This window comes from Eretmochelys imbricata, chromosome 7, assembly GCF_965152235.1.
Source record: "Eretmochelys imbricata isolate rEreImb1 chromosome 7, rEreImb1.hap1, whole genome shotgun sequence".
In the NCBI taxonomy this organism is placed as follows: Eukaryota; Metazoa; Chordata; order Testudines; family Cheloniidae; genus Eretmochelys; species Eretmochelys imbricata.
The window spans coordinates 85925796-85940379 of record NC_135578.1 but is presented as its reverse complement, the minus strand read 5'-3'; the positions used below and the strand labels follow the sequence as shown (position 1 = coordinate 85940379).

General features: G+C 42.2%; 1 protein-coding gene across 5 annotated transcripts; it reads right to left on the bottom strand.

The window, feature by feature from the left end:
- Nucleotides 1-564: 564 nt before the first annotated feature.
- On the bottom strand, nt 565-13925 carry NUDT13 (nudix hydrolase 13). Of its 5 annotated transcripts, none has more exons than XM_077822137.1 (9): nt 13893-13925; nt 11053-11160; nt 9943-10082; nt 8909-9016; nt 8353-8459; nt 7245-7370; nt 6859-6970; nt 5908-6062; nt 565-5123 (listed from the first exon to the last, which is right to left on the bottom strand). In XM_077822137.1, exons 2-9 carry the CDS (start codon nt 11136-11138, stop codon nt 4929-4931), a joined length of 1029 nt encoding a protein of 342 aa, XP_077678263.1. In that variant the 5' UTR covers nt 11139-11160; nt 13893-13925; the 3' UTR covers nt 565-4928. The 5 variants fall into 5 exon arrangements, 4 of the variants coding, with proteins under 4 accessions (XP_077678263.1, XP_077678265.1, XP_077678267.1 ...); XR_013346666.1 differs by having other exon boundaries at nt 5051-5123; nt 5581-6062; XM_077822138.1 differs by having other exon boundaries at nt 5059-5693.
- Between the last annotated feature and the right edge of the window lie 659 nt (nt 13926-14584).

The window sequence follows — 14584 nt, the reverse complement described above, 5'->3', positions numbered from 1 at the left end:
CTCTGGGAAGACTCCAAGTCTTGCTTGCTTTTTCTTTGCCACTCACAATTTTTTTTTTGGCCCTTGTAGCCATTAATAAATGTTTTGTTTTAGTGGCTAAAATATGGATGAGATGCAGACCCTCTTGAAATGCTGCTGTGTCAAGAAGGATATAAAAGAGATCACACACCAGCAGTAGTACCCTCTTCTGTCGTCGTCTTTTTGCTGTTGATATCCACAAACATCCGTCTACCCAACAAGCACCCACCCACCCACAGTTTCTAAAATGCAAAAGCTTCAGTGTAAGCAGTTTTGATGAGTAGTAGTGAAAACTATGTAGATTTCTTCAAATAATGGAGAATTGTAGATTTATCAGCCTGGGTATTTTAATATATTTTTCTATAAGCATTTTTCTAATTTATTTAAATAAAGATCTAGAAAAGTACAACTTGGTTGCTGTAACTTTTTTTTCCTTTGAAGTTGCACTTATTTTTCTCAGGGCAGTATTGCAAATCCTCAGAATAAAAAGCATTTCTCAACATCACTGTATTTGAAAGAAAGCTCATGACCAAACTTGGCTTTTGTTTGAACTACCCACTACCTCAAGGGACTGAAAAATGATTTTGTGCCAACAGTATCTGTATGTGGGCCCAATCTAAACAAGTCTGTCTTGCTTTAATAAAAGTTTAATTGGAAGATACTCAACATTTCATTTCTGTACTGAATTGAAAAACTTAAAATTACATCAGTTAAAGCTATCTAGCAAACCATTTAAGTTATCCATATGAAGACTGTCTTATTCCTCTAGTTAATATTTCAAATAAATATATAAAAGGTTCCTCCTTCACTTACTTGCCAAGACTGATTCAGATTTCTGTGCAGTTTCCTTACCTATTAACATCAGGCACCTTAAGTGTAGGAAAAGCTCCATATTTTGCTTTGGAGATTAGTACGGTCAAACTCTCAAGGAAGCAGAAGCCTCAATACTGGTCCTAGCAGGCAAGTGAAGGCAAAAATGATTTTCTAAGTACTGTTCTTAAATACATCTGAAAATCGGAACATAGGTTTAGTCACTTGAAATTGCAACTAGATTTTTATTTAAAAATTTTTGTACAAAAATTCTGCCATTTTCTTGACGCTAAAGAAATTAGCAACTAGTTTCTTGTACTGCTGATGTTGAATGTCACACCAGTATTCCAGTCACCACCAGTAGGAGGCTTATTAGATCTTTTATAAGGGAGGAAACACTGTCCAGTTTCCAGACCAAGTGAGTTGAAAGTTAGGAAGGGAAATCTTTAAACGGTTTAAATTGTCGTACTTCCAGGGAAGTCACTGGCTGAGGCTCTGCCACAACCTTGCTGAGACACCTTGGCCTGTGTCTGTTTCCCCATTTGTAAAATGAATAGTTTGCTCACATTTGTAAAGTTTTATGGATCTCTGATAAGATACTGCAAGTGCCAGAATTTGACCATCTGTATAGGTACAAGGTGAAAAATATCCTAAATTATTAATGCGTAAAACAGCAAAACAGCAGCAATTTCTTCTACTCTCCTACTGCTGATTTTTGTCTTGATTATATCTGTCTTAGTTAAATCCCTATTATTAAGAATTTTATTTATTCCAACCATTTATATTTATCAACTTATCTCAGGGTGTTGTACAAATACCCACATTAGAATTCAGCATATAAAAACAGTTACATGCTATAATAAACATTGCCGTCTTGCCTTTTTGACTGTTTTGAAGAATGTACTAAAACATTTTTGCTTTTAATTATAATAGGGTTTTTATAGTGAGTGAAGTCTGATGGTATCCCAGTATGGTAATCAAGGGAGTAGGAACAGTGTTTCTTAACTTTTGCTGTCAAAGTTTCCAGCAAAACCTAATCTAGTTTTACTAGACCTGCATTTGTATGTGATAAAATTCCCTGGTTCAGGTGAGTATCCGCTTCTGTTGCGGAAGCGTTTATGTAGAACTTCTGACAATTTAACTTTTTTCTACTTGTGGCCTGAAGCCTGGGACAGAGCCTAGCATGAATGGATTAATTAGCTGCAAGCTTGCTATTTTAGGCAGGAAGATAAATGTATCTTCATTCCTCTTGATGCAGCACACACTCTAGCAGGATCATAACCAGCCTACAGTATTCTAATTCCTATGAAGGTGTCTAATCTTGGATAATAATTAAGTGATTCAGCTATTAGGAAATTAAATTACCACCTAACTCACTGAGAACAAATGTGGGATCTCTTGCAGCAATGGAAGGGAAAATGAGCCTCTCTTTCTTAAGGCTTTATCTACTTGTCTGTGCATGCAGTTTCTCTCAAGTCACACTGCATCATCAGTACTTTTAGATCAAGTGTGAATCCTCTGTGGCTGGAGTGGGGCTTGCCCGAGTCTCCCTTTTTGAAAATCAAGAAAGCTTTTTTTTTTTTCTTTGGGCTTTGGGCTGGCAGAGAGCAAAAAAATCCAGGTAGTCAAATGCCTTCAGAGTGATAAATATGTGGCTGAAGTCAAGATTTCAGAGGGGGAGGCCTGTACTACAGGAATCCCAACTGGAGCTGAAAGGCCAGCTGACTAGAGAGGAGCATCCTGAACTCTTGGGAGCACAGAGCAACTTTAGCATCAAACACTATGGAGATGGGGCAGGGTAGCAGCTTCCCCCCTCACCTTTGTCAGAAGGGTGGAGGAAGCAGTGCTGATTTTTAGCTTGCTGTGTTTGGTGGTCACCCAGCACCCAAATGAAGTCCCACTCAATAGTCCTTGGCAGCAGAGTAGAAGAGACAAAAGTTGAAAAGGCTGAGAGGCAGCAAGGTGTAGAGCTGTGGGAAGCTAAAAATTGCTGTGGCATTTGTGTAAATGTAAACATTCTTTAGTGACTTTGAAAAATGGACTTTGTGTGTTTATGCTCTTCTAATTAAAATTCATTTGGAAGTATTGTAAAAGCTGAACAGAGCACAACACAGATGCATTCTCAGTACTTTTAGAGTACACTGGGTGTGAGGCCTCTTAAGATAGGCATATGTCTCTAGCAGACCATTCTAGGGCTTAATGACAAACATACATGGTAAATATATATTGTATATTTATAAAACTTGGAGAAAGATTGCGAAGAGGTACACACCCTGTTTTGTCCTAAAAATAAATCCCAACAGGCTGCAGAAGTTGCAAAATACTTCCACATTTCTTTGACATACCAAAACATGTTTTTCCTTTTGAGTTTTGACATGTGGACTACACTGCAATTATGAGTTTCTCATCTCATCTGTCTGAGCCACTCCTTTTCTTCTTGTCGTTGCCTAGGGCTGCCCTGAGCTACTCACACTTTCCTCTGCCTCTCCGTAATCAGTAGTCATGGTTTGAGTGGATGGGGGGGGGGGGGCGCGCGGGGGAGAGAGAGAGAGGTGCTGGAGGAGGCATCAAGAAGTTGATGCACCGAAGTAGAGTTCTGTGCACATGAGAAAAACAGGTTCCAGAGGCAGGCTAGAAAACAATAGAAAATGGAAATAAGAAGACAAGACTGATCTACACCCATTCTCTACCTCATTCCTAATTCCCCTGTATTCCAGCAAGGGAAAGAAAGGATGGTGAGAGTAAGAGCCAGGAAGAGGGAACCCAGACACCACACATGCAGGGGAAGAATGGAGAACAAACCAGCAGAGCTATAGTAAATTACATTTTAAAAAAAGCTGGATGCCAGACTGTTACAACACAACAATGCGTGACTATAGAAAATGTGTAGCTAGCAGTGTTTGGCCAGGAGCAGGATCAATTGGTGAGAATTAAAAATGCACTTCTCCCTCCAGATGTCCATACTAATAGCCTTGGAACTGTGGGCATCTGTGCATTTTCCCAAGAACTCAACCAAGTAAGCAGAAGGTGAAGCCACCCTGAATTCTTCCAGTTTAATTACCAGCAAATCAGAAATCCAGGTAACTCCATTATTAGGCTATTAGTCTCTGCCTGCCCAAGGCTATGCTTCAGTGGGTCTCCCAGAGGGTGATAACCTGCTATTCCACCAGTACAAGGGGAGCACGTATCTAGCCAAACCCGTGAACCTTGTGACTGGACTCTCTGCTCCACAGAAATGCTCCGTAGTTAAGCAATGCATGGAGTTAAGAGTGATACCCCGTGAACTGAGACGGAAATGTAGTTCCTAAGGCTCTCAATGATTTCTATTACCCTTGAGTCATGGAGGCTCTTCCAGAATATCAAGCAAGTTAAAGCTTTATGCAGGTTTTGTTCCTCTGCTGTTTATCATCAAATCTTGCTCCCTGGGGATGAAACGCTGTAGAGGCAATGTGCTCGGCACTGAGGGAGGGCCTTGTAATACTTTTTGCTGGCTAAGTCCAATATGAACAAATGTAGCAGCAAAGGAAATCAAGGGTATTTTTGTATGAAGATGAGCATAATGGGAGACTTGATGGGGCAGGGGAGCAATGGAAGGAGGGAACTTAATGAAATTTGCACTCCCACTATTCCCACACTTCATCAAAAAATGCAAGAGCAGCACTAGGACCAACACTGACAGGCCCTAAATGGAATCCTACCTAGTCCTCTGTCAACAAGAGTGAGGCTCTATTGTGTGACATCAGAGATGTCTAAGGGGTAAAACAGAGGAAAATGAGTGGAATCCTTTATTCCAAGAGGACTCGAGGAAAAACGTGGTAGGGCTTGACCATTCTGATGTCTATCATGCAGGCTTGTAGCTGGTTTGATGACACGCTGGTTTGGGCTTTTGGGGTTTTTTTAGATTTACTGGAACTTATGGTATTGTGTCTAATTGATGACTCTTTGTGTATCAGAGTTGCTGGGGCTTATCCAAATATGCGTCTGTGCCCCAGGTGTACCTGAATATAAGATAGTTTATGAGCCATTCTGGCTGGGTCACCACTGTGAGAACTTGTCCTCACTTGTTTTTCCTGCTAAAATAAAGGCTTGATAGACTGTGCCTAAGCAGGGGTGGAAGCCTGCAGCTTAATCCACTCCTGAATCAGTTGGTGGGCTATGGCCCACTTGGGTGGCAGACAAAGTGAAAAGCTGCCATCCTCCTGTTTCAAAGGCTTAGGCTCCCGTCCGAATGCTTCCATTATCTCCTCCAGGCTGAACCAGCCGGCTGCTTCCAACTCCAGTTTGTTCACGCTGATCTGGAAAGGATTCAAAATGTACAAAGGACTTAAATGGCTTTAAAAGCAGCAACCTAGGACTTCATAATTCCTGTATCTACAGGACTTTCTGGCAAAAAAGGCTAATGAACTCTGGGTTCCAATGTATTCTGTGAGGCTGCTCAGTGGCTTATGTGAAATGAATTAGTAGTATTTGGCTAGCACTAGGTCTTCGCATCATACCTGTTCCTGGGGTGGCAGTCTCCACAAAGGGGCTAAGGCCTCAATGGAAATGGAGACTGAACTACTCAGCCACGAAGCAGGCTTCCAAAACAATGACAGCTTTTATACTTTAAATATCTATTATGAGACAATGCATTGACCACTAGTTGCCAATAAATTAAAAAATTGCCACTAACAGAATCTATTGCCCGCTAATATTTTGTGGGCTTTGGTTTCCTTTGATGTAACAATTAGCCAGTACACACTATTCCATTACCTTGCTTGTAATAGTGGTGCTGGTGGATGAACAAGGAACTTTAGCAATAGGAAATCAAATCAGAGCTTGCCTCATCTGCAGAGGGTGGATCTAGAGTACAGCGGTGTTTGGATCTGGATGTTGGTTCATACACATTGCAGCACAAAATACACCGTGTTTTTGAAACAGAAAAGGAGTATTTTCAAGCTTTTAAAAGGATCCCACACTCACTTCAGTAGAACTCATTGAAAGTTGCATTTAAAAGGATTTGACAATGCAGCAGTTACGTGGACTGGGAAAGGAGATTCACCAAGCAAGAAAGGTAATAAAATCTTGGGGGCTGCTCACCTTGGTCTGTTGTGGCTGCACCATGGCATGACAAGCTATCATTAGGGAGCTGTTGGGAAAGGGCCAGTGCTGAGAAGCAGAATACCACAGAGACTCCACCTCCAATCCCACCTCTTCTGCCACCTCCCGTCGGACTGTCTCCTCCAGAGTCTCACCTGGAAACACTCAAGTTAGTCAGGGACAGCCTCCCCATCAGGTAAGATAATGCTGGCAGGTTTTCCCCAGAATAGGAAAGTATCCCTTGTGCCACATAAAAATGGGTGGGATTTTAGGAATTCTTAGGAATTTTATGTTTGACTTCCCAAGTAGTATAAGTCTCTGTAAGATGAGTCATTCTGAAATCACTTTAGCATCAGGCCACAATAACAAATCCATCAACTATCTTTAGTCCCCTTCAAATTTGCTTTTTGGATACCTCTCCTAGGCACCAAAGACATTCAAATAGTAAGGTGGTGGGGGCCATATAGGTATATGACAGAAAGAATAAGCTACTCTGACCTTCTTTCATTTTTAAAGCCACTTTCTCTCTCACTCACTAAAAGCACCACACTTTTTCTTGTAAGTTCCCCAACACACCCACTCTCCACTAGCCCAGAAAAAAGATGTTAGAAGGAGAGTTCTTGGATTTAACTCAAAGATCTCATACGTGGATATGAGCACAGACAGTGCCCTGTTGTTGAATCCCATGATTTTACCCATTACAGCGCCTTTTCTTTTTCAGATAAACACAAGCAATTTCACACTTCAGCTGGATGAGCAAAGCTGCTCTAGTAACATCCCTCCCCTTTTTCCAGAACATCACCTCTGGGCATGAGCTCCACTGAACGGGGGGAGCTACAGGTCTGTGACTGGTTCCCAGACTGAAGTCTCCCACCATGCAGCACACAATCCTGTTATCAAACACAGTGTTATGCATTTGAGTGCAAAACAGTCTGTCAGAAGCTTCCTTACCCACATCACAGAAACCTGCCAGAGCACTGTACATCCCCTTTGGGAATGACGCCTGTCGGGCAAGAAGGCACCGGCTCCCATCAGACACCAAAGTGATAACCACTGGGGACATCTAGACAACATACCAAACAGCAAAGCAACTAGGAATCAGAGTTCAGACAAGCTGATTGTTACATGAAAACTCGAGTAAGTGAGAACACAGACTATTGCTATTGCTTTTTCTAGAAGATTTCAGGGGACATTGGACAAATAATAAAGAAAAAGTACACAACTAAATAGCAAGCTCTTGCTCTTGAGTTTCACAAATTCCCTCTTATTAAGTCCAACAACTTTGGCTAGTCACTGCTGTGATCATGTGTCAGTTGTCCCACCATTCAGATGCTAACCTGTGGGTAATAAATTATTCCATTGGTACGGCAAACACGCTTGCTGCCAGCTAGGTTCTTCTGGGTAGGCTGCCCAGTTTTGCTACAGTACTGATGGGTGTCATGCCAACGAAGAAGGGCCTGAGCCTATAAACACCAAAACATAAATACCGTCAGTTAACATCAGAACATAGGGCTCATTCAATGCAGTCATGCCATTCTCCCTGAGCGATACTTTGCCATCCTTTTCCAGTCATGCATCCTTGTGGATCAAATCACAGTTCATCAGGTCAGGCAGCCCTGAAAGTGCACATGAAATTAAGGAGCTGCTTTGAAAAGTGGCTGTAGCCACACAATGTTTCAAGCTCCTCATTTTGAATTTAAATTCCCATCCCTTTCAGCATGTCTAGGAGAGAAGAAGAAAAAGAAGTTGCTGTGTTTTGGGATTGAATAGTAACAATAACTGGAATTGAACCATGCCTCGAAGTAATGCCGAGACCAGATCTGTTTCTTGCTGTATAGCACATGTACCACAACTCTTTCAAAAAGGGGAATGATGAGCTATTTCTATTTATGGGCTAATGGTCCTGATTTTAGCACACCTGCTTTTTGACGGGGCTTCCAAAAATAAATTAGGGTATCTGCAGAGTAATTGCTCAAAAAGGAGCAGTTTTAAAAGGAGAACAACACAATGAGAAAACCACTTTTTCCTCCTTCAAACCCCTTCTTTGCATTAACTTCTGCTGGGATGCATACAGAAAACTGCCCTCTGATAGTGGTGAGGCAGGTGACAAGTTGTGATTACTGTGACTATTGTTACTGACTGGTTTGTTACATTTACAAAGTGGGCAGAGAGTTAGTCCATGTTAAATCAGCATATTGTTACTGTTATTCTGTCCTCTTTCCCCAGCCACTCACTTCTCTGTTTCATCCACCTGTTACATCTTGTCTTTCAGACAGAGGCTGCCATTTAATATGTGTTTGTACAGTGTCTGGCACAATGTCTCACAAACTGGTGGGGCTCCTAGGTACTGCCACAATATATATAAAATAATAAACTAATGATTGCAAGCGGGAGATCTGGTGCAAGCAATCACAATTTCTATACGTGAAATATCCTATATCATACCGAGGACAACAAGGGTGCATCTTTCCCATCTAGTTGAAAGAAAGCCTTCCGTAACTCAGTAAATGACCCCTTCAATTCAGATTCAATGACAGATTTCTCCAAGGATCCTGGAATTGAATATATCTGTGGGAATCAGAAATTTCAGTTACCACCCCTACCCCACACCCCTCTTTGTTCCTATTAAGAGTATAAAATCTCTGAACATTTCCATAGAGCTGCTGATGACAGAATCATGTTAGTATGGAAATGACATTACATCAACCATAATACAGTCCCCAAAAGTTGGGAACTACAAACATACCAACTTTACTAAAAACAAAGAAAGAAGTAATACCATTATATAAAAATTCCATAAAGTGGCTCCCATGAAGTCACAGTACTTCCCATCAAGGATGAGTGAGGACTTCCTTCAGAAGCAACTTCTCAACCATCAAGGACTAAGCGCGCTGCCTAAACAGCATCTCCATCAGTGTGCCTGGGCTTCCTTTACTTGCAGATTTAAGTGAACAAATATAGCAGCCAATGGCTGAGACATAGATGGAGGCGTAATTCTAACCTAGATCCAGGGCAAAGTATGCCATGCATTCATCTGAACAGCCAATCAGCACTGAGTCCTCTATCATCTGTTCATTCTGTTTGAACTTCCCCAGCATGCTTTTCATTTCTAAATGAGAGGAAAAGGGAGGAGAAAGCTGTGATAAACTTACACTAAAAAACAACAGCTTAATATTTAAGACTCCTACAGCCCAGGCCAATGGAACTAGGCCACATCACAGAAGGGATTTCCTATGTCTTGTGGAAAAGGTGTGAGACTGGGCAAACACCTTGAAATAGCTGACTCACGGTGCTGTTGACAACTATCCCCTGAAGTGCGGAGAGTAGTAACCCATTACACCTTCCCATCCAAGGGAAAAGCCTCAAGACAAAGCTCACATGTGGGGAAGGTATGTGGTGGTTCTAGAATGAAAGGAGTCAGGTGGAAATTGAGAATCCAGTTTATTCACCAGCTTTTGGACCATGATTGTGTAGAGCAAGAAGAGCATACAGTCTAGTGCTCGGGGACCTACAATGTGCCTCTCCCCTACAATTATTTGTGTCTCAGAATGTATTGTATTTCCCACAGAGAAACCTTCCCAGGTTATACCAAATACCCTCCACCTTCCTTGTCAACTTTATATCTCACTTACAAAGGAAATGGCTTCAAAGGAAATGGCCACACATATTTAAACCAGATTAAAAATATTGTCTCTAAATAAATATTAGTAAATGGATTAGACCTGTGTAGATACCATTTATACTTACAAAGAATTAGTTCATGTCCATGTGCCAGGGCTTTAGATGGTAATCCTAAACACAGTTATTTGATGTTAATAAATAATACCCTGAACATAAAGTGGAGAACATACTCCCATATGGCTTAATAGATTTCCTGATTCTTCATCATGATCAGTCTGAGATAAAAGGACAAAGCTCTGAGATCTTTACAACATACATTGTATCAACTAAAATCTGGTTAGTGGAAGAAACTTGGGTGTACATCATTTTGGCTGGTAAATCTATGAAGATGTTTACTACTGACCATCAGCTTACCTGCTACACTTATCTGTGGTGCCAAGTATTTGCTCCCAACTTTCTTAAGGAATGGAGAGAGATTGTGAAAGAGGTAGAATGTTCCTGAGTTCTGGGCTTTCCTACAAATGCCATCATCTTCCTTTAGCTCAAACAAGTATCTGCAGTTGTGAAAGAATCAGGAAGATCATTTCAAGACCAAGCCTAGATCAGGAATGATACACTCATTATGAACAGAGAAATGGAACAGAATACATGGTATAGTATCTTTCATATTCCAGATATTTCCAAAGCTTTGCAGAGCAAGATGCTAGTTGTTGGTGGGTAGTGACTGTACAGGTGAAGGCAAAACAATCATGCACTCACCTCACAAGAAGCCTTGAATGTTGGACACTATTTTCAAACACACTATAACCCAGCCCCAAACATATGTCCTCTATTTTATATACACAATAATTTCTGTGAAGAAATAGAATAGATGTCTTTCTACCTCACAAAGGTGCTTGGAGCCCTGAGGATCCTACTCGTCATTTGTATTGTATTTCCCCACTTTTGAAGGCTCTAAGTGATGTTTGACTGTCTTTACAAACAAGGAAGGCTGGGTATGTCTACTCTTAAGTCAGTAAACACAGCTCCTAATTTGGATGACTGGATCATTAAGCAATATGAGACTCTCCCTGTCCTGCTGATTCAGGAAGTAAAGATGAAGCTCAAATCTTGAAAAAAGGCACTCCATGTTGGACTGCATCTACACTAGGGAAATGAATCATAGTTGATAACGGGTAACAGAAATTGCTATGCTCAAACTGTTTGAAGTGGTACTGAAAACTGTTGTTGAGCTGTTGATCAAGTTCAAGGAATATTTGAGAAACCTCACTGCTAGCATGCTTTCCAACAATAGGGATTGACTTCAGTTTACCTGACTTCAGCAGTTTTCAGCACTATTGGAAGGGAGCTGGGCCTTTCGACACCTGTTGTGTAGTCAGGGCTGTGAAGTGCACTGTGTAATCACTGGACTATAGGATTAGCCCCAGATGCAGAATTTTAACAAGGACACATATGGAACATTGGATACATGAGCACCAACTTCTAGTCTTCCTGCTCTGTAACGCAAATAAGATAAGAACTTACCGCATTTTTCTAACATAGGTAGAATGTAACCTGCACCACAGAGAGGAAGTTCTTCTGTATACACCTTGATAAATCATAGCTCTCATCAGAACCTGAGAGAAGCTGCCTCTGACCAAAACAAAAGCACAGCATGCAGTGTAATGAATTTCCATGAATGGGTTCTGTTTAAAAAGGGACAATGTCCCAATGTAGAAAGAAATATATCTCTCTTCTACAGAGCCCATAGGATGTTGAGGGCACACTTGCTAAAATATTATTCAATTTGGCCTTGGGCTTCGTCCACTCCCCAGGAACCTCATTATCCGAACTCAGTTTTATACACTTTTCAAAGGAAGTTCCAACATAGCTCAGTTTTTATATATTTATATATATATTTATTGTTTGTGTCCGTCAAGAAGGTCTTGTAGAAATTGCTGTAAACAAAGATTAAATTGTGCTGTCCTAACATGTGTGTCTCTGTGATTAAGGATAATAAAGTTAATTACTATGTTGTCTGTTTTCTAAAGAAAGCTATTCCAGCTCATCAAACTGAACATCCGAATACAACAACCAGAAAATCTACTGGAAATGCAATAATGATAGTGAAGAATTAAAGACAAAACATCAGGTGCAGAAGAGAACTCTCCAAGTTAGAAAGAAGACAGCAGTTGCAGCTGCATCAGTCTCTCCAGGAAGTTGATGATTTTGTACCAAAGAAACCTGCAACGCTTTTAGCTGAGGCAAATACATAATCTACTTTGCCCTCAACTCCAAAATGTCAGGAAGACAACTACCCAGAAGGCAATGTTATCTATAGTATCTTTTCTGATGAACTGATGAACAGTAATTCTTAATTAATTATTAATATTTGGCTCTTATACAGCACTTCCTAACCATAGATCTCAAAGCATTTTACAAAGGAAATTAAGTACTACTAGCCTCATTCATAGGTGCTGGAACTAGGGGTGCTGCCATCCCCTGGCTGGAAGTGGTTTCCACTATATAAGGAGTTTATAGTTCGGTTCAATGGCTCTCAGCACCCCCACTATAAAAATTGTTCCAGTACTCCAGCCTCATTTTACAGATGGAGAAATTTAATCAAAGGAAAAGAAGATTCTGTGGGTACTCCATGCAATTCTACACTAGCCATTATGGAAAGTACTCTGTTCCTGACACTTTATCCACAGAAATGGGAACTTATAAAAATATTGCAAAACTGCATACATGATTATGACATGAAATTACTGAAAGAGCTTAATTGTCTCAATGATCAGATTTGAATGGGATCTGAGGTGTCAGGTTAAAAATTATGTGGCTTTAGCAGGAACCAGTCTTTGATCTTTGTTTCTCCATCCCTACTACTCCCAGATCAGTTGGGATTCTTTTTTTTCCCCTGGTGTAATACTGGATGAACTGATTGTAGACTGAGAGTTGGGAAAAAATTTGGATAGATCCTGGCAACCAGCAAGGCATTTCTGTTTTATTCCTTTTCCTGGTTTGGATGCTATGGAGCAGCACTGTCTCCTCCTGATTCTACCACCAGATGTATGTTCATCAAAGTACCAGGCAATTTTCATCCCTGGGATACCTTCACTGACTTCAGTGGAGTCACAGCAAGGTTGAATTTTGGCCATCCTTTTTAAGGACCTTCCTTCCAGCCCTAATATAAGAACTTTTTTTCAGTACTAACGAAGTTTTTTTAAATGGAAAATAATTCCCCTTATTTTAACAAAATTAATTTGGAAGCACTGTGAGCTCTGTACATGGTATCATTACTTGCAGGATTCTATGAAATGGAACATTTTGATAGTCTAGTCAAGGGGTGGGCAAACTTTTTGGCATGAGGGCCACATCAGGGTTCCGAAACAATATGGCGGGAGGGGTGGGGAAGGCTGTGCCTCCCCAAACAGCCTGGCCCCCACCGCCTATCTGCTCCCTTCCACTTCCTGCCCCCTGACTGCCCCCCTCACGGCCCCCGACCCATCCAACCCCCCCCCCTTCTTGTCCCCTAACCGCGCCTCCGGGACCTCACCCCCTATCCAACTCCCCCCGCGCCCTGTCTCCTGACTGCCCCAACCCCTATCCACACCCCCACCCCTTGACAGGCCTCCCGGGACTCCCACGCCTATCCAACCCCCCCTGCTCCCCGTTACTTGACCACCTCCCCCGGACCCTCCGCCCCATCCAACTGCCCCCTGCTCCTTGTCCCCTGACTGCCCCCCGAGACTCCCTGCGCCTTATCCAACCCCCCCCCCCCCTTTACCATGCCGCTCAGAGCACCAGGACTGGCAGCTGCGCCGCCCGGCGGGAGCCAGCCACACTGCTGCGCAGCCCAGAGCACCGGGACAGGCCGGCGGCTCTCGCAGCCCCGCCGCCCAGAGCTCTGGCGGCACAGCGAGCTGAGGCTGCGGGGCAGGGGGGACAGCAAAGGAGGAGCCCGGGGCTAGCCTCTCCAGCCGGGAGCTCAAGGGCCAGGCGGGATACTGCCATAGTTTGCCCACCTTTGATCTAGTCTGTGAAAATCCCAAACACAGCATAAAGTTTAAGGGCAGATCAGTGTAGGAGTTAACAGAAAACTCTGTACTTTGCTCTAGAACGGGCAGCTGGGAGAGGGTTCAGAATCTGCCTGCAGAGGGCAAAAACTCCTTCTTATAATAATAACATGCAAAATCGGGAGATGAGAAGCCTTTAACTCCTTAATTCCTTGGCGCCCCAAGAAGCACGGTTTGTATTTCGCAATAATGAATTCAGGCGCTCTCATGCACATTCAGAGCTGCCACCCTGTCAATCCTGTCTATGTTGCGTGCACCCTGAGTAGGTGGGTGTCAGTCAATGAAAGTCCACCCATTTCTGGAACTTACTGTAGTCAGTGCAGAAGGAATGCTACCTCGGAGAGCCGGAAGTGCTTCGTAAAAGCCACACGCTGACCCACAGGATGTTAAAGGAAATACAGCGTGTCTATGAATCGGCTCCACATTTTTCAGAATGCCTTTCCCCACAGGGAGCTCTGGGAAGTGTAGTTCCACAAAGACTGCTTCAGAAGCCCCTCGCACTGTGGAGGCTGTGTTTGACAGGTCACTGTACATTTGCTCTTATTTTTCTTAACTCTTTGCATTAGTGGTGCTTTCTTGTAGTGAATTATTGATTTTCTACTAACAGTTCATTAAATCAGAGAACCAACTCGCTAGATTCCTCCAAAATAAACATGTAACAGGCAACAGCGATGCTAGTGCTGTGTTTTGATCTATTTTTATAGAACCTAGTAGTATTTTTTGCAAGCTTTCTCTTTTTTTATGTCTGAAATGTGGGGAAACTATTTTAATGAGTAAGCTTAAGGATCTGAATCCTCCCTATGCCCTTAATAAAGACAAATGTGTAAATATCAATATGCATGTGACAGGTTTCAGAGTAGTAGCCCGTGTTAGTCAGTGTCCGCAAAAAGAAAAGGAGTACTTGTGGCACCTTAGAGACTAACAAATTTATTTGAGCATAAGCTTTCGGTGAGCTACAGCTCATGTGGTTTGCAGTGTTGGTGTAACTGTGTTGGTCCCAG